The sequence below is a fragment of the Oryzias melastigma genome, linkage group LG4, assembly GCF_002922805.2.
Source record: "Oryzias melastigma strain HK-1 linkage group LG4, ASM292280v2, whole genome shotgun sequence".
Classification (NCBI taxonomy): Eukaryota; Metazoa; Chordata; class Actinopteri; order Beloniformes; family Adrianichthyidae; genus Oryzias; species Oryzias melastigma.
In genome coordinates, this window is record NC_050515.1 from 12494074 (window position 1) to 12518819 (window position 24746).

General features: G+C 38.3%; 1 protein-coding gene across 1 annotated transcript; it reads right to left on the minus strand.

The window, feature by feature from the left end:
* Positions 1-22: 22 nt before the first annotated feature.
* On the minus strand, positions 23-24528 carry LOC112150895 (ankyrin repeat domain-containing protein 13C). The gene is made up of 13 exons (XM_024279424.2): positions 23857-24528; positions 21755-21796; positions 17404-17508; positions 12169-12254; positions 11193-11238; positions 10440-10506; positions 8963-9107; positions 8696-8827; positions 7938-8099; positions 3953-4032; positions 2919-3017; positions 2744-2844; positions 23-2624 (listed from the first exon to the last, which is right to left on the minus strand). The coding sequence occupies exons 1-13, from the start codon at positions 24218-24220 to the stop codon at positions 2494-2496; spliced, it is 1560 nt and encodes a 519-aa protein (XP_024135192.1). The 5' UTR covers positions 24221-24528; the 3' UTR covers positions 23-2493.
* Positions 24529-24746: the final 218 nt, after the last annotated feature.

Here is a 24746-nt window from a genome sequence, read left to right on the forward strand (position 1 = left end):
AACTTCACGCAGTAAAACATCCAAACTTTAAGATATGTGGGTTTTTATTTTAGTACATTTCATATGAAAATAGTGTCACAGACTTATACAACATTTTTGCTGTACAACTAATCGAATAAAAACTAACAAAACAAGGTTGGAGCAGCAGAAGTTGAGAAGGGGCATCAAATGTAAAGCATGATGTCAGTGATCAGGCACAGTTGAGAATGCTGCACTTTAACAGTACTGAAGGAATGTCAGACGGTGGGATTGCATTCAGTTCCTCAAAAAATGACTGTTCTACGGACCCAGTCTGAGCTACGACAGAAAAACCAGAACCCGTTCGTGGTCAACAGCACCAGTGAACACTCCGCCCTTTTTTCTTAACGACAATCTTTTGCGTACCTTGTGCTTTTTTTCCACACAGTTGAAATGATTGTTTCACCACACCTGAGGGAGAGGCTCATGGGTCATTTTTTAAAATAGTTTTTAAAAAAACCATAAGTACATGAATATATACAAAAAGTAAAACCACATACAAACCAATATTCTTTCAACATAAAAAACCCTCTTGCAAATAATGTGTCAGTTAAAATAATTACGTGTAACACAACATGCATTTTGAGATTTCAAAATAAAAGCCATGTTTTTTAATGTGTCAAAAATAGTGAGTTCATTTATTCCCTTGTTTCATAATTGTTAAAATTGTTATTTAGAAAGGTGGTGTAAAAGACTTTGTATCCCCACACATAAAAAATGCTTTGTGGGATTAGAAAATCCTGCAGTATACCAGAACAGCATCATCACAATCACTTTTTAGCTTCAGAACAAATGGAGAATCTAACTAGTGCCCAAATGTGATCAGCTGTGCTGCTCCATGCCCATAAGAACGGTGATATAATCCATCATTTAGTGCTGACTCAAAGAGGAATTTTACAGAAGTATTTTAGGTTTTTGAGATTTAGGCAGGTGTGCAAAAATGCTGTAAACACAGAATGCTTGAGTTTTCAGATTGTTCATTTGAATTTAGAAGAAATGCTGTTTAAAACACGCAGAAACCTGAGGGATCTAAATACATGGAAGAGTTGCTGTTAAAAAATCTCATATGTAGAAACAAGGCTAAGTGACTCTAGAATGCACAAAAATATAGGAATTGAAATATTTAGCTGCAGCGGATGGTAGTTTGCTTGAGATCGGTACAATAATGACTTTCTGCAAGCAACAGTGAAGCATGGTGGAGGTTCCATAATCATGTGGGCTGCACTTCTGCAAATGTAGTTTTAGATTCGGTCAGGATTAATAGTCTGATAAGTACAAGCAGATACTTAACCATCAGGGAGGCGTATAAATGGTCCACAATTTTTCTTCTGCGGATTAACCCCAAACATAAACAGTTTAGCATAAAGAAAAAGCAAGAAGAAGTATTAGAGGGGCAGGTTACCACAGAGCTCTGATCTCAACATCATCGAGTGCTTCTGGGATGTGAGAAAACCTCCATCCACATGTTTGGAACAACCTACCAGCAGAGTTCCTTCAAAATCAGGGTGCAACTGTAAATAGAAGAATTAATGCAAAAGGGAAGTCATACCGAATTTGATTTAGATTTATTTACTATGACGTGATAACAAATGATTGATAAATCTTCTGACAGATTACATTGATAATATCACTATTGTGTGGATTTCTGTTGTTGTCATAGTTGAATCAGCGTAAGGGCCTAAATTAGCTTCACCCCTTCTAAACATGTTTATCGTTCTGTCAAATACTCTTGAATGAATAGTGTCAGCAAGTGTATCGATTTTTTATATTTAAAATAGAAATTCCTCTTTTATTCATTCTCTCTGTTTTGTTGATTAAAATAAATAAATGCATAACTTCAACTTGAAACTTTTCTTTGTTTACAGCATTTTTTTTTTGCCTAACATTTTTGCAGTCATGCAAAACAAACCAACTTCCTAACTTGACATTTTGTGAGTACTTAGAAAAATTGAAGTCTTAGTGTCCTAATGCATAGAGGAAGCAATTTGAATTGTGCAAAAAATATCCTATAACAAAAAAAAAACTTTTGCACCTTGATTTTTTTATATAAATGACAAAAAGTAAGAGAAGAACAAAAAAAAGAACCTCTGCAGTAGAATTCCTCTTCAGTATGTCACAATAACATCAGTGCTTTACTACAAGTCAGTTCACAAAAGGCCCTTTATAAACATTACTTACATACTGTACTTAAATACAAACATCCAGATTGCTCATCGTTTTCTGTTTATACTCCCCATTTAAAAAAAGCTCACTTTAACTCCAATGCCTCTTCACTGCTGAGATGACCTCGCACTTCCTGGTTTGTCCTATCAGGATGTGACATTGAGGACCTGCGACACCTTCTGCAGGTCAGTGTGATGCGAACAGACATCTCCATAAGCTTGCTCTTGAGTTGTTCTTAGTTTGTTAGGATTATGAAAGGTAAGTTTTAGGGAGGGGGGGTGATGTTGCTTGTTGAAGCTTCAGCATGAGAGGTTAAAGGTCAGGAAAGTGGCTCGGATCTTCTTTGTAGTCTTTGGGAATAGTAAAAATCGATTGGTCAAAGTCATCGTAGCGAAACTCCTGAAACGTCACTGTGGCTGTGATGGTTGGGAAGACAGGGATGTCTGAAGAAGACAAACAAAAAGCACATTTCTGTTCAAATTATTTTGGAAAATAACATTCATAAAGGGAAACTGATATTTTTTTTCCAAACTAGCATTTGTAAATCTGAAGCTTCACTTACCAAGTTTGACCGGGAAGCCGGGGGGGAGCTTCATCTGAACAAACTCCCTGAGTTTGTTAAAGTGCTTGAAGGGCGCGATCACCTCCAGGACATTCAGTAACCTGCAGGCAGATGCAACCAATCGATAACTGAAATATATGACTACAAGAAAGGAGTGAAAGGAAACTAAACTCACGACTCGATGCACAAAGGGAAGTCTTGGCTCATGGCTATCGTGGCTTTAAAGTTTTTCTTGCTCTCTTTGCAGACCAGCTCTCTTCCTAGATGAGGCGCTCTGAAGAAAAACACACAAAAAAAGATATTTTTGCATCAATCTTCTGCTAAACTTTATCTCTGTTATAAATGTCACGTTTTAACACTAAATTATGGAGATAAAATAGCATCACCCAAATTTGTTTGTGCGTAATTCTTGATTTGATTTTATATTTTCTGCTTAATTATAAAATTTTAAAAATACGATGCACACATGCACAAATTAAAACTACAGCAGCTTGAAACTAACAATAAGCACAAATCTTTAAAAATTGCTCACGACACGCTTGTTACAAACTCACAAAACCACATTTACACACAAATCTGAGGTGACTCTTTTCAAGACAGAAAATATTTGTTTGTAAGAGTTTTCGTATCAGCCACTTTGAAATTAGATGATGAATATTATCTGGTGAAAGCTCTATTAATAACCGGTCATACAAGTTTAAGAAAGTGGGAAAACGTCAAGTTTCACCAGATAATTTTCACAATCTAAGTGGCTGATAAGAAAACTCTGATTACCCAGCATTCTAGCAGCATTTAAACGCATCACTTATGGATGAATCTTAGAGACGTGGAAACAGTCTCACATCCGATTTGTGCGTAACTATGTCTTTGTGAGTGTGTAACAAGCGATTTGTGCATGATTTTTAAAAATTTGTGCATGTGTAAATTGCATTTTGTATATTATTTAATTTAAATATTTTTGTACTTATGCACAAAATCTATTGTATGAGTTATCAAGTTAGAATTGCGTACGCACAAATCGTGGCAATACTATTTTCTCTCCATACTCAATAACTGGTGGTACCTCAATTTTTTTTACTCATTTTATTAAATTATTTAACATATTTTATGACCTTTTGTAATTTTATGCTGTTTTTTTCTTTAATTTTCAGTCAAAGAGCTTCATTAGATTCACACATCTGTAAATTATTCACAGGTAGAGACACCTACTTTCCATTGTCAGCAGAGATGTATTCTTCCCAGGTTATAGTGTTGGGTGTCGGGGGTGTTAAAGATTGCCTTCTTGAAGACTAAAAACAAAGAAAAGACAAGTTGGGGGAAGATGCATTTGATGAATATAAAAAAAACGGAATATTTGGAAAAGTGGAGGCAACATTTCTTTCAACTCATTTGACTCTAAAAGATGTTATTATATGCACTCTGAGTGCTGTAATTTAACTTAAAACTACATATAAACTTAAAACATGGAAAAACAGTTTATTTAGCAAAATCATCTTTATTCAAATACAAATTGAAACATTTTGTGGGAAAATTCTTTATCTTCACAGAGGAGCCAATAGCTGTGCCTTTTACCGTTCGTGCTGCGCCATTGGCTGCCATCCACACACCCACAGAGCAAAGGTTGCAGAAGTCGGCAAATATGTCGACATCGTTTTGTTTGACCGTCTGAATGAGACTGGATCCAACAGCAAATGTTGACAGTCAAACCCGAAATTATTCCAATTTGGATTTAAAGTGACTCCAGCAGCTTTCATAATGGTTAGAAAAGATCATGTAGAAAAAGCCTCATTGTGGAAAAAAAGAAAAAAATCTAATCTTCACCTTAAACATGAAGTATCAATAATGTTGCACTTGATTTTTGTTTATGTCCTCCGTGGGGCTCAGTTGTTTTTGGATTATGTCATTTGACTCATAAATAAGGACATCCTGGCCTTTTTCCAGTGATATCTGATGTGTTTGGGTGGGATTATGGGAAGTTTGCCCTCCTGAGGAGACAAAATAGAGTCTACAGAGGTCATAAGTTAATGTGCTGGTTCTCAGGAGGTTGAAGTAATCCCTCAGAACAGATAAGTACCATCATTGCCACTAGATGGCACCACCTACATAAAAGCAGCACCATGAGAGCATAGTTTCAATCATAGATTCTGTGTAATAACTAAAAGCAGACAGTATTTATCTATTTTTAACCAAAATCCTTTAATAGAAATGGTATTTTAAAGGAATCTAATGCAGCATTCCTATGGTCAGGCCAGTCACTATCAGGTCTGACTTATTCCGGATAAATCCTCCTTAAAAGTCATTTAAAAACAGAAGAGTTATCAGGCTGGATCCTCCTTCTCGGTCTGAGACATCCTTCCTCAGGAAAAGCGTCTCTTCTGATTCTCCCTGACGGAGCGTTCTCCTTCAGAACTATTTCAGGATTGGACAGCTCGTTCTAGATAACCCTTCTCCAGATCTGGGACAGGGAGCAGCATCATGTTCATCCTAAAACCGACGGCCTTGCAAAAGTGTTTTCTCACAAAGGTAAATGTTTGGAGAAAAATCACAAACAGTGACTTTCCCAACTGTTGGAAACAAATGGAGACAATATGAAGAAGAAACACCTGAATAAAGTGTTTGGTGTTTTCTCTGGGGTGTGTGTGCTAGTCCTGTTGTTGTGATGAGGGCATTACGCTGCAGAATCTGAACGGCTGGTATGCTGCTCCCCTCCCGCCTCGCCATTCCACTGGGAGCGTGGATTTTGGCTCTCATCCGTTCCATCAATAGTGTCAAGCTTTGCTGAAAAGCCTGGCCGCCCTCCCCTCTGAGTCCCCCGAACGGTCTCCTCACTGCCGCACACAGACCTCACGTCCCACACGACTTTAGCTTTGTTTGAAAACGAGCAGACAAGTGGAGTTGATGGAGGTAAAAAAAAAATAAAAAAAAGGAACTGGAAGACCACTAAGGACGCAGCACCGGGACAAAGCCCGGCGTAGAACAAGCGGGGAGTCCATGGACAAAAAGTGGGCAGGTTAAGGTACTCACTGGGGGTGGAAAGGCTTTGTCTTTATTGTGTGACGGGCTTTTTGTTTTGTGTTTAGATGAGGGCTTGCTAAGCAAACTCTGGAACATACTGTATGGACTCGGGTGTGCTGGAGAACTGTGTTTAGTGATGCTTTGAGGCGTTTACCACCAGGGGGCACTGCTGAGACTCAAATCCTCGTTATGAGAGGCTTTTTGTTGAGACAAATGAGACATCAAAGAAACAGCAGATGAGACCCAGACAGGAATTTTTCATTAAACTTGCCTTTCTTAAGAGTTTTAAAGTCAGGAAATCAATAGTAAATCACTGAGATGTTTGTTTTGTCTGAAATAACCTAAAGCTCCAGCAGGATTGTTCTCTTAAAAACAAAGAATATGGATTTGGAGACATTTTTCCAGCTTTCATTATGCAAAAAAAAAAATGCAAAAGCCTTTCTTATAGGGGACAGAGATCCCAAAAGGGGATTATAAACATCTTCTATTTCACAAGTTTCACAATAAAAACTGATAGGAAACAACAAGACTGTAATTGGAAATTAGAATTTTTTTAAAACTTGCATTAAACCTGAAGAACTAATATCTCAGAATAAAAAAAGAACTAAAATATGTTTCAAATATCTTGTTTAAATGTAATCTACACCCAGACTTGGTGATTTTTAAGCTGCGTTCTCACCACCCTCAAGCATCCACTTCCAAAGAAAAGTCTATGGGGCTTCAGTGTTCAAAACTCTTATTTACGCACCGGTACACATGTTTCTATAAACTTTGTTTGGCTTTATGTTGGTTTAACTTACTCTGCAAGTTAACTTAGGTTAAACTTTGACCAATCAGGGGCTTATAGTGACATATGGAAAGTGTCTACTGATTTACAGGAGTGAAATTTAAGGATTTTAAAGACCTTTTTAAGACCGTTTAAAAGCTCATTTAAGACTGTATGTACAAACAAAATTACACAAAACAACGATTCCTCTCCTGCTAAGCTTAGATATCTTTCTGGGATTTCCACCAACCATTTTTTACCACCACAAGGAACGCCATATTTTCAAACTATTCCTCCATGAATTTGCACCGTCACATTTTCCTGCACCAACAACCATGAGCTAATTAGCTAGCTGAGGTTAGACAATTTACCACCAGTTTATGACACAGCTTATCCTGGAATTATTTTTTCTTTGTAATGACAGGAAGTCCTATCGCATCAATGAGAAATAATCTAAGATCCTTTAACCAGAATTAAATAAATGTGTCCAACTGGAATAATATGACACCAAGTCTTTCATTTATTGAAATAGAGATGCGAAAGAAAAAGATTTGCGACATTTTCACTGTTTTAATATTTTGCACCAAGCCTCTTCTAACTGTAGGTGGCAGACATGATCTAGAAAACAGTGGAAAAATAAAAGAAGAAGAGGAGGAAGCCCCTCCCTGCTTGTCTAGTGTGAACACCATAGGGTAAACGTGCGTTCGAGATGCCCGGTGTGTTCGTAGCTTTAGAATTGCCATCAACAGATTTATCATTGCATGGATGGTGATGGTGAAATCCCCCTCTCACTTCACTGTTTTTCTCTTCAATGTGTCTGGGTTTCACACAACTTGTTTACAGCCTTGAAAAAAAAAAATTAACAAGGTCTTTTTAGGGCGGTCACAACCCGCAGACTTCTGCTTTCCTGCTCCAAGTTTAATGGCGTGCTTGGCATCATTGTCCCGATGTGTGACCCACTTTCAGTGGCGCTCTAGCTGTCAGACAGATGGTCCCACATCTGACTCTAAATAAAAAATGTGGGATCTACTCACTGAATGTAAGATCTGATCTGTGCGTTCTATTGCTACGAAATAAGAACAAATCATCACTTATCTACAAAAAGTGTTTGTGTGGGTTTAATAACTGGTAGGAGGTGTTTTCTGTCCTGGTTTGCATAGTCACTGTGCATTATGACCAAAAATCTCACATTTTTAAATTAAGGTCTAGTATTGCTAAAAAAAATAAGGTCCTTAAGGATTTTTTTTAAATGATAAAATCTTTGTCACTTTGTAAAACTGCTTTGTAATGTTTTAAACTCTTTCCAGATCAATAAACGACTATTAAAATGATATGTTGCTTTAGGGTGCCTGCCAGAAACCAAAGGCCCTTTTGTGGCAACGCCAACCTTCCAAAGTGACCAGGTGACCTCACCTCAAAATTCTGCTCGCTCAGGTTCCCGCCTTTGCTCAGGCTCTCCATGATGGCTTTGTTCCTCAAGATGTCCTCCTCGCTCAGATGCTCCCGTCTCTTCCTGGACTCCAGCACCAGGCCGTTCACAGAGTAGAAGTCTGCCAAGAAGGTTCCCACGCGCTCCTGGAGTGAGAACAAACAGAACCGTGCCAACTATTTTACACCAATTTCCTTTCATAAACATGCAAAAAAAACCCACAAAAGGTCAAGAGGACTAAAGCCAATATCTGATTCACTGCCTTCATGCCCCCCTAGTCAGTCTGTTGTTTTCAGCCTCGAGTCCATCACCTGGGATTCAGTCCTGTGGTGAGCGCCGCTGCTTTCCTGATTCAATCTCTGTCTTTCCTGCCGGGCATGGCGGCTCATGGCGGCTCCAGCAGGAAATATGAGAGTTTAGCGCAGAAGAGCAGAGCTGCAGGTCTTCACAGCAGTTGTGTTCGATTCAGAGAGCCTAAATAAATTAAATCCTGACTGATGCTGAGAAAAATTAACGGCTATAAAGGTTCTTTTCAGAGAAACATTTTGATCACAGAAAATAACAGTAAGTATGCATTTTAGTCCTTTCACAGAAATAAGTTTGTCCGGACAAAAATCACCCAAAAAATTTGTAAGATTAAACCACACAACTTAAAATTCCTGAAATTCCACAGGAAAACCAAATCCTGTAATCTCTGAGCGAGGACCCCAAAAACGGAACCGGCAGAACAACGGACACCAACCGTCTTATCCTCCCGGAACAGCCAGCCGCTCTGAGCCCTGGAGAAGGTGATGGATTTGGTGGAGAGCGTGGCGGAGTAGACGTCGCTGCTCATCAGAATGTCCACTTCCTCTTCGGTCTCCATCTCCGATTCCTGCAAAACACAACGGGTTATTATGGGCTGCATACTTGAAAAAAAGCTGGATTTGAGCATTTCTGTCAGGAAACTGAACCAAAAATAGAACAAAAGAGTTTGGTGCTGGTAACTCCTGTCTGAGGATTCACATACCTCATGGTGTATCCGCTGGTACACTTTCTGTTTGTTGTCCAGCACAACGAAAGACTCGGAAGGAGCGGCGCTGCCGTTGAAGATGAAGCTCAGATCTCCACGCTGACATTTCATATCCGTAAAATCGATCAAAGTTGTATCCAGTCTGCAAAACACAAATAACAACAGAAGTCAAAAAGCGTTCTTCATCAGAGAGAGGATGACAAGAAGAGACTTAACTTTAACATATTGGATAAAGAGTCCATATAGCTGCATTTAAGTCAGAGTGCTTTTTCCCTCTCTTAAACTGCACCACAATTAGCTTTTTTGAACACTAAATGAGGCAGCCGGGAGCCCTTTCAGACCAAAATGAAAAGCTTCACATCAAGTTTACCTTAAACAGGGGAAGAACTTAAACACCTTTTGCTTTTATTCAAAGCAGCCGTATCTGTGTGTGCTGAGGAGGAGTGGCTTTAGAGAAACACTGATTCTAGGTTGTAATCCATGAGAGAGCGCTACATGTGTACAAACAAATCAAATATTGTGTAAATGCAGCAGTAAAGCACAGTATCTGGACATTCTGTTAAATGTTCACTGAATTTGTTTATAGGTTACAGTGGGGCTGATTTCCCTGCAATCCGGCTGATCATCACGTGAGAGTTCTCAGCAAATGTCCATCTGGGGTTTAAGGTTAAAAAAAAGAAAAACAAGGAAAAAAGTTTTTTTTTAAGAATAAACATAAAAATAAAAAGATTCAACTTCAACTCCTGTAACATTGCTACAAAAAATCTGAATGTAATAAAACATATTCTTTAAAATAAATGACCCATTGAGTAAAACAGACAGATCAGTAAGCAGCTAAATGACCAAAGTTATCAGCTGAGTTAACTGGATATAGGAAGGAGGGAAAGAAGGAAAAAGAAAGGAAGAAAAAAGGAAGGAAGGAAGAAACAGGGAACAAGAAAGCAAGGAATAACGAAAAAAAGAAGAAAGGAAGGATGAGAGAAACACAAAAAGGAAGGAACGAGGAGGGATGGAAGGAAGAAACAAGGAAGAAAGGAAGGATGGGAGGAATACAAAAAGGAACGAACGGAGGACGGATGGAAGGAAGAAAAAAAGGAAGGATGATGGAAGGACGGAGGGAAGGAAGGAAGGAATTGAAAAAAAGAAAGACAGGTGAAAGGAAGGAAGAAAAGGGGAAGCAAGGAAGGAAGGAAGGAAGGAAGGAAGAAAAAATGAAAAATGGAAGAAAGGAATCAAAGAAGGAAGGATGAGAGGAAGAAAAAAGAAGGAATGAAAGAAAAATGGAAGGAAGAAAAAAATGAAAAAATATTAAAGGAATGAAGGAAGAAAAAAAGGAAGAAAGGAAGGATGGATGAAAAGAAGGAAGCAAGAAAAAAAGGAAAAAGGAAGAAAGAAAAAAAAGAAGTAAGTAAGGAAGGAAGGCAGGATGGAAGGAAGGAAGAAAGAAAGATGGGAAGGAAGGAAATGAACTTGCCTGATGTTGATGTCCTGCTTGTAAATCTTGCAGACGTCTGACGGCAGGATTCTGGACAGCAAAGGGACTGTAAAGAAGAACATTAAGGTGAACATGTGAAAAGATGTGAGAACTTTCTATATTTAGACAGCCCAGTCAACATGAAGACCTCTATGCACTTCAATTAAACTCTGTAGAGCAGCGCTCCACATACCAGCTATCACATGTAGGTCCTCAGCTAAATATTTTATGGATTCAAGCTTTCACTGGTTCTCTGGAATAAAATCATCTACTTTAGCAGTCAAACACAATGCTGCAGATGACTGAATCTGAAGAGCACATTTATAACCTGTTCTTCATTTCTGCACCAGGAGGAATGAATCTGACTTTTGTACAGATTCAGAAAACTGTGTTTCAGTTTAACTTTCTAAATTATAGCATCTTTAGTGGGATGAAGTCCAACACTTCATTTTACTTTATGCAAATCCAAAAAGGCAATTTCCAGTATGCTCAAAAATACATCCATATTTTTTTTCTATTCATTAATAATTCAGGAGGACACAAAGACAGTCAAATCAGTCAAGTGAAGACTGATCCACTGCTGCTGGACAGGGCGCCGTTTTACGGGAGACCATGACAGGATGGTGTCAAGTGTCATGATGCTGAAACGTCCAGCAGGAGGAGAGCTGCTTAGCATGTGTCCAGCAGTCACTCTGTCCTGTGGGGCTCCGTGTCAGCAGTCTCTGATTACAACAAAAAACACAGAAAACTCACCCCAACTCTGGAAGTCCCAGTGAAGCTCCAGGTAAAAGTCTCCAAGCTGTGGAGAAGCAGACATTTTCATCATTAAAATACGTTAGTTTGTTTTTCGTTTTTTTTTAAGGGAGAATATGTGATTAAATGTACTGTTTTATTGTATTTGTAAACCATGTTTGTGACATTTATGATGAAAACGCATCACTCAAAACATTCAAACCACTAATTTGTTTGATAATTAGCAGCAGCTTTATTAAAAGCAGCTAAAGACCACCCAAAAACAAATTAAACTAAAGAGTTGTGGCTTTTTTAACCATAAAAGACAAAAAAAAAAAACTGTTTTGAGGGGATTGAAGTGATACAGTCTGATCCACCTAAACACATAAATGATTGTTGGTAAGGTTGTAGCAACACACATTTTTGTCCACACCCTGATAGGTTTGTTGTGCAACTTCAGGAGGACAAACAAAATAATATTTATGTTCTTCTATGTATATGGGGAACAGGTAATATATATACTGTTAGAGTACAGTTCTTGAAAATACTGTTTTCTATATCCAGAAAAATAATTAAAAAAAATGTGATCTTAATAAAATACACTCTTGAGTTTGGATTTTGATTACATTAAATGACTGAAATATCAATAAAGCTGCAATTTTAGCTTGTAACAAAAAAGTGTTTTTTCTTCAGGGGAACTTCTCCCCGACAGACGTCTCAAAACAAGTCAATTATGTGGCACGGCTGGGATCAAATGCGCTCACCCGCACAGCTGATGACATCAATCCCAATGTCACGACTGACTTCTAAATGCTAGAGGATCATCGGCTTTCAGGAGAGCAACAACAGCACATTTCTGAGCCTCACCCATCAAGGGTTGACTGAGTAAAAACGGTTTTAAAAAGCAGCAAACTGGTAAAAACCAGATTTAGTTAAAAAAAAAAAATTCCAGTTCCAGGAGAATAGGTTGCTATGGTGTCAAGCGTGGATTGCATACCTCTTTTAGGGCTTTCAGCAGTTTGGGTCTCTTGTCCTCCACAGTTTCTCTGCTCTGTTGCTTCAGTTTTCTCAGCAGAGCGGTTACTAAAAAGAAAAATAAAGAAGACAAAAACATCGCTACATTATCAATAAAGGATGTTTTAGCAAAATATGTTTTTTTCCCACAAAAGGATAAAACTTTAAGCAATTGCTACTTTAGAATCAGAACACTTTATCTGAGGGGAATATGCATTTTTTTCTTCAAATTTCTACAAAATCAGATAAAAAAAATAGGAAAAAGCTATTTATAATACAGTATAGTGAAAATTTGTAATGTTCAAATTACCAGTGTGTAAAATTAAAGATATAGACCTGTCACGATGTTTTATGAGGTAAGCTGTTCTTAAAGAAGAGTTGTACCGTTTTATTGTCTCAGAAAGGAAGAACATTCTTTCCAGGACCTGGTGGAAGGGATGGTGGAGTTATCCAGGTGAAAAACTATATATTTGTGAACATTTTTGCATAATTACATTCCAAACATATTTCAAATTTAAACTAACTTTTTCTCTATTTTGTAGTAATTTTGGATTCAAACTAAATGTCAAACCAAACCTTAATTTTATAAGTGTCAATTGTTCTCATTGTATTAAAGCTTTTATAGCATAATTTTTGGTTAATGTTAAATTCATGCACTACAACAAGGCTGCACGATATTAGAAAAATGTGCGATATTAGTGATCAATATTGCAATAATGATATGACTTGCGATACACGACCATGTAGTACAACAATTAATACATAATTTCCATTTTACTGCATCAGTTTTGATAAATATGTCAAGCTGCCATAAGATTGTTTTTGCATGTGTAGACATTTATGGTAACCCTTTATTGCAATTGAAGCCATCTTTTTTGATACGTGTATTGCACAGGCTGACATTGCAATGACAATAAATTTGCAATGTATTGTTTAGGCCTAATTAGGACAGTAAAAACTAAAGCATATAGGGCATTTTTATTTAGTTCATTTTATAGGTACTCTGATAATGCACTTTTTTTCTACACTCAATTATTGTCAACAACAAAAACACCTCAGAGAGTTCATCTTTCCTGTAACTATAATGCGTCATCCAACCTTCCTGGATCAAACCATTCCAAGAAGTTCAGGGACTGGTAGTTAATGAACTGCTCCTTCAGCCTCTTTATCAACCTGGGAAGTGCTTCTGAAGGACACTTACAGCATTTAAGAATTCACAGCGCCTCAGCTTTGTGGTTCCAAAAGACATTTTCTGTTTATGCACAAATAAAAGACACAAAAAATAAAAAGGGTGCATCTAAAAAAAAGGTTATTTTAATCTTTCCCGGTCTGCAGGGAGTACTAACCACAGATTGTGAAATAATTGTGGGGATTTATTGTGACAAATAAGAGAAACAAGGATGACTGTAAAGGCATGACTACCGTATTTACTAGGAGTGTGTATTAGCAAGAGTCTTGCGATACAATGCGTATCATGATATATCCCAAGACTGTACTAGAACAATTTTTCACAATTTTTTTTAAGAATATGACTTAGAAAAAAAACTCTACTTGAATATTAATTCATTCATTCCACAAAAAAAAATAGAAAAAAAATGGAAAACCAAAGTAAGATGCTGAACGATGCCCATAAATAATTAACTAAATATCACCTTGTCAGCATTTTAAATTGGTGAAAGTATCGCCATTTGAAGTATCGCGATATATCGGCAAATTGATTTTTCCTACACCCTTATTATTTACTAATTCTTTATTTTTTTAAGACAAATATTTGTTTGTTTTAGAAGAACATTATCATTAGTCTGAGTAACACATCACGATACCCAACTCACGATACATATCACCATATATCCCAAGAATGAACAATTTTTTAAATTTTTTTAAGAATATGACTTAGAAAAAAAACCTCTACTTGAATATTAATTCATTCAGTCCACCAAAAACTAGAAAAAAAAATGGAAAACTAAAGTAAGATGCTGAACGATGCCCATAAATAATTAACTAAATATCGCCTTAACAGCATTTTAAATTGATGAAAGTATCGCCATTTGAAGTATCACGATATATCGGCAAATTGATTTTTCCTACACCCTTATTATTTACTAATTCTTTATTTTTTTAAGACAAATATTTGTTTGTTTTAGAAGAACATTATCATTAGTCTGAGAACTTGTTGACCCCCTTCATGCACTTGCTCATCTTGCTCCTCTAATGCCGGGGATGCAGTGATGGTAAAAGTAGGCCGAATAACAGCACAGGCACGCAGGCTCTCACCAACACACATGCAGGCTAACACGGCTGCAGAGGGAGGGGGTTTTTGTGGTCCGGCTGCCTAATGAATGTGGACAAGCTCTGGATGGGGCTCCTCCTGATCTTCACCTCCTCTCAGTGTGACAAGCAAAACATTACAGAGTCACCATCTGGCCACGGACCACCCAGTCAGCACGGGCAGAGGAGCCGGCGCAGACATCCGCAGCGCGGAAGAGGATAAGTAGACTTTCCTGGCATTAATGAGGGAACTGATCTTTGCCGTTTCATCTTCATGCTTTAATAAAAAGAGACACAGTCGAGGCCATTTTGCATTTCATCACCACAAAGTGCCATTAGTTATTAGATGTGACTGGACAGCTGACAGATTTCTGAGAAACTAGAAGCTTCTAATTCTAATATAGGTAGACATCAAACCAGGTAAAACGGAGAGCTTTATGAATGATTTATAATTGTAAGGTTAAAAAAAATACATAAATCTCTGCTGACATTATTTCTCTTTTGCTGTTTCAACATAAATGTGCGGACATGAAAAGGTTATAATAAAAATAATACATTTTTTCTGTCTGATTTATGACTTATTTTGGTTAAAATCTAGATAAATTAATTAAAATCAATCATTAAATAACCTCGTTTTTAATCAAATATGTTTCCAGGCAAAGATTTTCATTTTTCCCCAAACATTTAAACTATTAAAACCCCCCATTGATCTAATTTCCATATTTGATCTCATCCCAAATCAGGTCATATATACTATCTAAAACATAAAATAATATATTGAAAGTTTCAGCAACTGCTTGATCATATAGTTGGGTTTATTTTCTTACAGAAGTGTCCTTTATCTGAACCATATTTCACCTCCTTATTGAAACAGAAACAAACAAATGCATCCATTTCCCTTCAACTTGAATGTGCTCTAAACAAGTTTACCAAAGGAAAAAAACATTTATTATTCTAACAGAAAGCTCAGAGCTTTGCTCCCCAGGAGAACACAGTACAGATCTCAACATTTATTGCACTGAAAAGAAAGAAAGTTCTACACTTTTTTCCTTTTATTCCATCAAACGGGCAGGTTAGGTCTCTACACATTTTTAACCAAAGAGTGTCGGCTAAATGCAGAGATGTGCTGTGACACATACAAGTATAGCCTTCTGGATATTTCCATTTAGAGAGCCCTCTATAGAGATCTCTGTTAGAAAAAAAACAGGATCTTAAAGTGTCAATAATTCAATCTCTTAGAACTGGAAGTGTCTGAATGCAGCAGAGAAGGAGATTTCAGAACGCGCCTCTGCAGAAGCTTCAGTCAATAATGAGATAAGCAGAATCTTATCTGGCATTGATTCAACTTTTTCCTACAGAAAACAAATATTCTGCTACTTTAGAGAATTGCTGTAAATCTAAGAGTTAATTTTTGCTAAATGTGTTAAAATTACTTTTAAAAATTGCTCATTGTTGGGTTATTTTTCTTGATTTAGTTTGTTCTGCAGAAACAAGGATCACAGTCTTATCCTCATCCTCCTTCAGCAAGTTCAGAGTCAAAATATGCAGGGAAAGAAGGAACAGACAGATTTCTCTGGGGGGTAAACTTAGACTCATATCAATGAAAATTATGTTTTTGATGTTTTTAGCATGTTCTTGTGACATTTTTCTTATTATAGAAGACATATGTAAAAAAATAAGTTTAACATTGAATTTATAACTATTTATTTAAAAAGTTGTAAATCAGGAAAAAAAATAGGAAAAAGCTTGTAGTGGGAAAGCATGTGAACAGAGAGCTCTCACCAACAGGGAGGGTAAGAGGGCGAGATTGCTCCGTGCCAACAGTCTCAACCACAACCCAAAGAAAAATTTCGAATGAAAAGCTGCCGCTCCGCAGAAACTATGTCTTAGAAAATGAGTGTTTTTTTTCTTGTTTGTATGGTTTTTTTGGCTAAAAATGACAATCATTATTAAAAGACCACTAGAAACGCTTTTAAAATAGATCAAAAGATGATCGGAGAGGGACTTCAAGCTTAGAAGTTTTTATTGCAAGATCATCTTGTGAACTTCCATAACTTTTTTGATACATACAAAACTGAACTCACCATTGGTGTCACCATGGTAACAGATGTAGCATGGCCCTGATGGTTAAACAAGCATTTCAGCAAACTACTGATAAAGTCAACTCCTAAAGGGCTTTAAGGCCTTTGCTTTTCTTCACAGTCACATCTATCTGAGCTTAAGTATTATTCTTCTTTCATGTTTATTCTGATAAATGGGATTTTTTTTTATACTAAAAAAAGAATAAACACAATCCCAGTCCTTCCTACTCCAGCTTAAACACTGGTTTGTACTTTTAAATGCAGTAAAAAAATGAGGTTAGACAAACATGCTTTAAAAACCCTCAAATACTTTTTACAAAGCCAGAAGTCTGAACATGTGGCACGCTTTATAGGAGTTAGCACATTTTAAATAAGACACTGCAACAAAGTACTGCCGGCTGTATTGCTGATTACAGCAGAACAGACCAATGTGGGGGGGAGGTTTGGACCAGAAAAATCTGCCTAATTCTGCTACATTTAGTCAAATTACATATGCAATGTAAAGAAAGTCTTAATTTAGAATTTGAAAAAAAAAGGTTGGGGCCACTTGGAGTTTTTAATGGAAACGAACTGCCTTTCAGTGAGACACTGAAGCCAGACGGGTGATGAAATGTCCACGAATAAGACAGCTGCTGAGCCCTCACAGCAGCAATGAAAACAGCTTTTTGTTGGCATGTATCTTAACATCTCTGTCCCATCAGCGCGTCCACACAAGAAAACTCAGACTCCACAGCAACCACGCAGCGGGAAGCAAACCAGCGGACTGGCTGGCTACCGCCGTGCAGCTGTGGTGGACTTTGAAAGCTCTGCCTCCGAGTGGGAATCAAGCAGTGACTGGGATTTTTTTTTTTTTCCTTCCAGCTACTTACTCATCTGTCGGTCTCCGTAGCTAATGGCCTCAGCGAGGGGGCTCCAACCCTGAGCGTTCTTCACCTTCACTGGTGCATTGTGGGCCAGAAGCAAATGAGCACACTCTGTAGGGTGGACATTCGAGAAAAGGAAAAAAAAAACATTGAAGAATCACACATAAAGTGAACACAACTTGGATTTCTCATTTGATACATTATTTGAATAAATGAATACAACCCCCCCCAAAGTGTTGCAATAACAACATGCAATAAAATAATGTATTGCAAAGAAAATGTACACATAATTTAAATGCAAGTCACCACATCCTTGGGGTTGCCATGGAAACATATACAAGTACTCATTTTGCTTTTTGAAGCTAAAAAAACTTCATATGTTTTGCTTTTTCCTACAAACTTCTTTTAACTTGGTAGACTATAAATGCTATATATACGTATGAATAAATGACTTATTTTAATACAGGTGCTTGCTAATGCAACCCAATGTCGGATGTGGAACAGTCATTTTTTAGCAGCAGAAAAAAAAATAATCCTGGGAACAGAATGGATATGAGAGCTGACCCATTAACTGCTGAGCCATATGGGACCTTCAGTTACAAAATCCTTTTTTTTTTTTTTAGATGTCACTGCAAAATAAATCTAAATGTCCAGAAAGAAAGGGGAAAATGTTAGGAACCCATATTTCTATGATGTGCTTTAAAATCAAATTCCGAAAACATGAAAGAGGCTTTTTCCAGTCTCTGAGCAGCTTGTCAACAACTTGCACCAGTCTAAAATGAAGCCCGTTGTTCCGCCTAAGCTGCCCCGTTTTGTTGTGACATCATTGATTATAATGCTGGCATCTGTACAGCTCTGTCTGTTAGCGGAGCGCAGCACAGAGGCAGAGAGGAGGCTGACGGCCCGACAACAAGCTGCTGCTGAGTGGATGTCAGCTAATGGTAAATAATGTTAAACAGTTATCATTTCCACAGCTCTCATTTACGGCTCATCTTTAGCAGGAATTCAACATTATGGGACAAAGTAGCTGCTGTCCTCATGATCCCATTTAATCCTCAGGATGAACCTGTCAATTTGAAAAAATAACTGTTTGTGTGGCATGTTGTCACAATACCTCATATAAAAACACTCTTCATCCTTTGTTATGACGAAAAATAACTCTTTCATGCACCTAGACACTCTCTAATTGACTGCACGTGATCCAAAAATGGTGTTTATAGTAAAATAGAAAAGTTTGTTGAGACAAGAACCAAGTCATCAAAGACAGTCATTCAGGTCAGCTTCAAAACCGGTGACAAGTTTTTCTTCTAAACTTGAATTATATTTGCGGCTGTGTCAGAAAAGTTCATTGTACAAACCATATGATTCAACTAAACATAAAGGCTGTAACTGAGGACTAAAAATGCAGCTTAGCAACAAGAAACTAAAAGGCAAAACTCTGTTGATGCATTAGGCGGATCAGTGAGAGAAAGAAGCCAAAGAAATGCATCCTCTTTTTTTTGTTATGTAATCCCTTGTTACCTTTGACCTCAGTGTCAATCTGCTAAATCCTGTGATTGTATAATAATGAAAATCCCGACATTTAGCAGATGTGCTGAAGCTCGTAAAGAGCAGCCAGGACTTGTGTCCTGATCTGAACACCTGCTGGTTTCTGCTTTGGTTTTTCAGCATTTGATGCGTTTTTAGTTTGTGGAAAAAGTGATTATAGGTCATAAAGAAATGCACAAATTGAGCTTTTTTAAACATTTTTGTTTTCAAAACTGTCTTAAGAACCACCATAAAAAATAAAAATTTCTCTTTATCCAACTACTTTTTTTGAATTTTCACCTCCACAGAACCATATTATGCTTCTCACGTTAACCTAGATCTTGTCAAAAGGTCTGCGCTCGCATACACCATCAAACTGTTTAAGTAAATTCAAATCAGCAGTAAACTCAGATTACAACATAGACACTCACTGGCCATTTTATTGGGCACACCTGTCCAACTGCTCGTTAACGCAAATTTCTAATCAGCCAATCACATGACAGCAACTCAATTGATGGCATGTCGACATGGTCTGTTCAAACGATCATCAGAATGGGGTAGAAAGGAGATTTAAAGGACTGGTCGGAGTATCTCAGAAACTACTGATCTACTGGGATTTTCACGCTCAGCCATCTTTAGGGTTCACGGATATGGTTGGAATGGTCAGAAAAAGAGAAAATATCCAATGAGCAGAAGTTCTGTGGGCAAATGGTCAGATTGGTTCCAGCTGAAAGTCAAAAGTAACTCAAATGACCACTTGTTACCCCTAAGTACCAATTGATCATAGATAAGATGCTACAGCCTACGTGAGTATTGTTTCTGACCATCTCCATCACTTTGTGACCCTTTATGACCAGAGTGTACCCATCTTTTGATGCCACTTCCAGCAGAATAAGGTGCCTTGTCATAAAGCTGGAATCATCTCAGACTGTTTTTTTGAACAAGAAAATTAGGGCTACCACAATTAGTCGATTAATCGTTACTTTATATTATAGAGTCAGAGTGTAGTAAAGTTGTGAGGGTTCAGCACCAAAAAATGCACATTTTGCAAGTTCAATAAACTATCAACTGAATTGTCTTTATTTTTAGTTAGTTTAAAGCTAATGATTGTTAAGATGTGTGCTTTACATCCACTTTGCGAATGACTCGATTATTTGGGAAACAATAATCAGTGATTAGTCAACTATTAAAATAATCGTTTGTGGCAGCCCTAATATACAGCCGCTCCAACTGTGTGGTGCTTTCATATCAATATGGAGCAAACTCACCAGAGAATGTTTCCAGTATCTTATTGAATCTATGCCACCTGGAATTAAGGCAGTTCTGAAGGCAAAAGAGGGTCTCACCCGGTACTAGCGAGGCATATCTCATAAAGTGGCCGGTGAGTGTACATAAATATAAGCATAACTGTTCAAAAGACACAAACAATGCATGGGAGTGAATGCATGGCTTGATTGCATGAGAAGCAGCAGCATGTTTGGCCCGTTCAGATCAGACACAGTTATCAGCCTCAGAGTGATGAAAGCAGCTCCTGTCCAATACAACATTGACTACAGGTGGAGTCCAGCTCCTCCGGGCCAAACACACCATCACCAGAACTCTGGTTCTAAGTCGCCCCCATCAGTCTCACTCCATAAGCAGAAGGTAAAGATGGCAAAGATCTCACGCAAAAGCTGCCTTTAAAGTAGGACAGCAGCATCAGTTCTGCTCTCAGCTCGGCTGTTACAAAACGGACTTCCATTACACTCAATTTTCCACTGGCGTGCCCGTTCGGTTTTCACCTGCCATTTGCAGTTACATTATGAAATCATGCAAACACACACAGAGCCTTGTCTGCTGCATCCCGAAAGAGCGGCCACACCCAGACTGTGATCTCATGCTGTAGCCTTCAGTCTGTCTCGCCCAAGCGAGCATCCCCCGGAGAACAGGCCGATTCAGGCAAGACGCAGGCGACCTCATTAGCAAAATCAATTCCACGGCATTGTGTCCGCCACAGCACTTTGTCACTCCGCCGACTGAATCACTGACGGGTAGTGAAAAAGGGCCTCAAGCCAGACGAGAATTGACCTTAGTGAATGCGAAATCAATTGAAACCCAATGCTCCAGTGATAGACGGCAAACAAATGTGCACAGAGAGCACCTACATACCCAAAATGTCCAACATTTGTACAACTACTGCTGCAAAAAGCTGGAGGACTCATTTGACAAAACAGCACCCTGAAGTCTCTTTTGAAGAGGTGCAATGAATAACAAAGAGCACAGTGCTTTAATGTTTAATGTGCTTTCAACAAGTCCATTACAATTCAGCTTAATATTTTATAATATTCGCTGATCGACATGACATACTTATTATATAAGGTTAAATTAAAAAATAAAATAAAAATTGCACCATGCACTTTTTTCCCTCACATTTTAATGTCACAACTTTTTTTTAAATAAGACGTGTTTACATATAAATATTAATTAACAAACATATTTACTCATTACTTTTCATTTCTTGACAAAGTGATCAGATTGAGTTTTCTTCGTGGGATTTTCAGAAGAAATCATCCCCAATATTCATAAAGAAAATGTTCTGTTCACTTTTATTTTTGAATCAGGGGAGAAAACAAAAAAAGTCTTTATTTATGCATGAAGTTTTTTTGCTGCTGGGAGATGTGCAGTGATGTGTGACAAATTTATATTCCTATATAGGTAGACTAATTCCCACAAAAAAAGAGGCTGGAAAAATTAACTGAAGCTCATGAAGACAAGCATAACCGTGATCGGAAATAATTTGCAAACAGGCAAAGAAAGGCGGATGGCACATAGGTATCCAAACAATGCTCACCTTTGTGTCCCATCATGACAGCCAGGTGTAGCGGGGTGTTTCCTGAAAGAAAAGGGAGGGAAACTGAATTTGTTTTCCGCTTTTGATCATATCAGCAAAGACTCCCGAGACTGGGACAAGAATCTTGCCTGTGGTGCTGTTACCATGTATGCATAATCAGGAGTTTAAACAGACACCCCAAGGAAAACTGTGTTTTTGGTGTTTTTAGCATGTTCTAGTGGGCTTTTTCTCATAGTGAGGACACAAATAATGAAAATTCAGGTTAAAATGACATTTTTGAGTTTGTTTGTTTTACATTGGGTGGGCCACAACCTCCCTGTTCGTCTCCATTCTGATACATTCACTTGAAGACAACAAGTAGATCCATGTACGCCTTTGTTTTCCTCGTCCGAGCTGGCATATGGCTTAAAACTATACGACTGAATATTTCCAATATTGCTCGCCATTTTTTATGCATGTTAGGTTGGGGTTGTGAGGAGATATAAGCTAGCAGGAGAGAATGCTAACAGCATTGGCTATATATAGAGAACTGGACAGAGTGACCCCTCCCCCTCGGGTTCAAAATAGGAAGTACCTGATGGCTACAAGAAGCCAAAATCCCAAAGACTTAAATTGAGAAAGTCAGTTATAAACTGACCGATCAAAAGCCTCAGTAAAAGCATGTGGTGCCCGCTGGCCCCCACCTCAAACGTTTAATTGACAGATTCTCTCAAGCTCCTTTCAGTGGAAGGGGTGTGGACTTAGGCTGACTAATAACTGGCGACAGTACTTGTCATAGAAACGTTGACTTAGACAACTCCAACCAATCACTATCATCGGATTTCAACATGGCAGAAGACAATCAGGAAGCTGCAGTGACCTGATTTTGCAAGGGCCAGAGGTAAGGCATTACCTGTAAACAAAACCTGTCATCACCTTATTTCGTCCAGTGAATTAATATACGTCTATGGCTGGCCCCATCTCCAATATTTGATCGACACATTCTCTTGAGCTGCTTTTGGAGAAAGGGGTGCGAACTTTGAACCAGCTGACTCATTTGGCGACAAAAGTTGCCACAGAAACGTTGTCTCAAACCAATTCGGACCAATCACTGTCTCCTGGTTCAAACATGGCAACGTCCATGTCGTGGAAAAATGGCGACTGAATTGACTTTATTTTGTTGGAGCCGCAGGCGAGGTGTTCTCTTTGGGTGGCACTACACATTCTCTGTCCAGTTCTCTATATACAGTCAATGGATAACAGATCAATGATGGGAAGTGAGGGCAGGGTTACTCAGTGCCAACATTTGCTCAGAGGAAAAATCTCTTTGTGCTGCTCGCTAGAAACTATGTCCTAGAAAATGACAGTTTTCTTTTTTATTTTGGCTAAAAACTGTATAATAATAATTAAAAGATCACTGGAAATGCTTTTACAATAGATCAAAAGATGATCGAAGTGGGACTTTAATCAAGGAGGAAAGCATAAAACCATAACATGCTCTACATTTGGTTCGATCTAGGATTTATAGTGAGAATTTCTGCAGACCACCTTTTGTGAAACAAATTCAAACTGCATTTATTTTATATTCATTTGTGTGTTTGCAACCAAAAACATCCCAGAATAGTGTGACATAAAGAACTGAAGTGGAACCATTCAAATGCACTAAGGCGGGAACGTCTGTCTTTGACAGTTACAGGTTCAAATTCCACGCCTTGCTGCATGTCATGGATCCCATTCCAGTGATGTCAGTGCGGGCTGTCAGTCATCCTGCCCAGCTGCAGGCTGCTTTTACAGTCCAGGAGGATTCAGTTAGAAAAAACAGAGCAGACTTTGACCCTCACAAATGTGACTTCACAAGATTTTAAACATAAATCCATAAACTGTGAGCGCTCTTACTACTGAAGGAGTGCTGATAACAGGGGTTACTCCTGTGGGGGTGAAAGGATGCCTGTAAAAGTAAACTTCTAGATCAGAGGAATTCGTGTAGACTGGACATTTCTGCGGTTGATTTTTCCTCCAAACTACTCTTCCTTGTAATGATCTGATCTCAGTTTCTTCCCTACCTTTCCTTTTCCTATCAAATATTGATCCTGAATCCAGGCCTGATGTGACGGTAAACTCACCATGAACGTCTTTCTGGGCGATATTCTGGGTTCGGATGAGCGAGGACAGGCGTCGGACATCTCCTTTAAAAACACACTCGTGCACTGGGAAGTCCAGTCCGGTTCGGATGATGGGGTTTTTGTTGTTGTCATCAACGACGTCTGATGTGTTAGCATTAATCTGCGACTCCTGGTTCTGCTGCTGCGGAGCGGACGGCGACCCGATTAACTTGTGGTTGCTGAAGATCTTACTCGCTCTGCTTTTGTTGTTCGCCTTGGAGGAGGAAAACGTCCCGGTCGCAGCCTCCTCATCGGGTTCCAGTAAGTCCTCGTCCTTACTCGGCCTGTTATCCTTCCGCAGGGAGCGGATCTTCTCCCCGGTCATTTTCTCAAACGCTCGGTGCCGACGAAGAAGAGGGTGTCGCCGTTGACGATGACCCTCCGGGCGATCTGATGCGATTCGCCAGATGCAGGTCCTCAAGCAAATACTGGAAATTGCACAACATTTAATTTAATAGTTTTCCATATGCCAGAAACGCAAAAACAATCCGTTTATCTTAGATAAAAGATTAGTAGATGAAAACAAAGTCCTGGCCGCCACACAACCTTTCTAAACTGACGTTGCTGAACAACATAAGCCGCTCCAGTTTACAAGTACGAAACACTCGGGAATTGTCTTCCGGTCTGAAGTATCGCGAGAGTTCAGAAACATTTGGGCAGGTGAAAAATATTAAACCATTTAAACCAAACACGTCAAATAAAGCCTGTCTTTACCCCATTTTTTAACTTGTGTCATTTTTTTTAATGAAAACACTTATTTCTTAATTTACAAAATTTATTTCAAAAGGTTTAAAAAAAAATAGACATCTCGACATATTTACAGTGCACAATTTAGTTCTAAAAGTTAATAC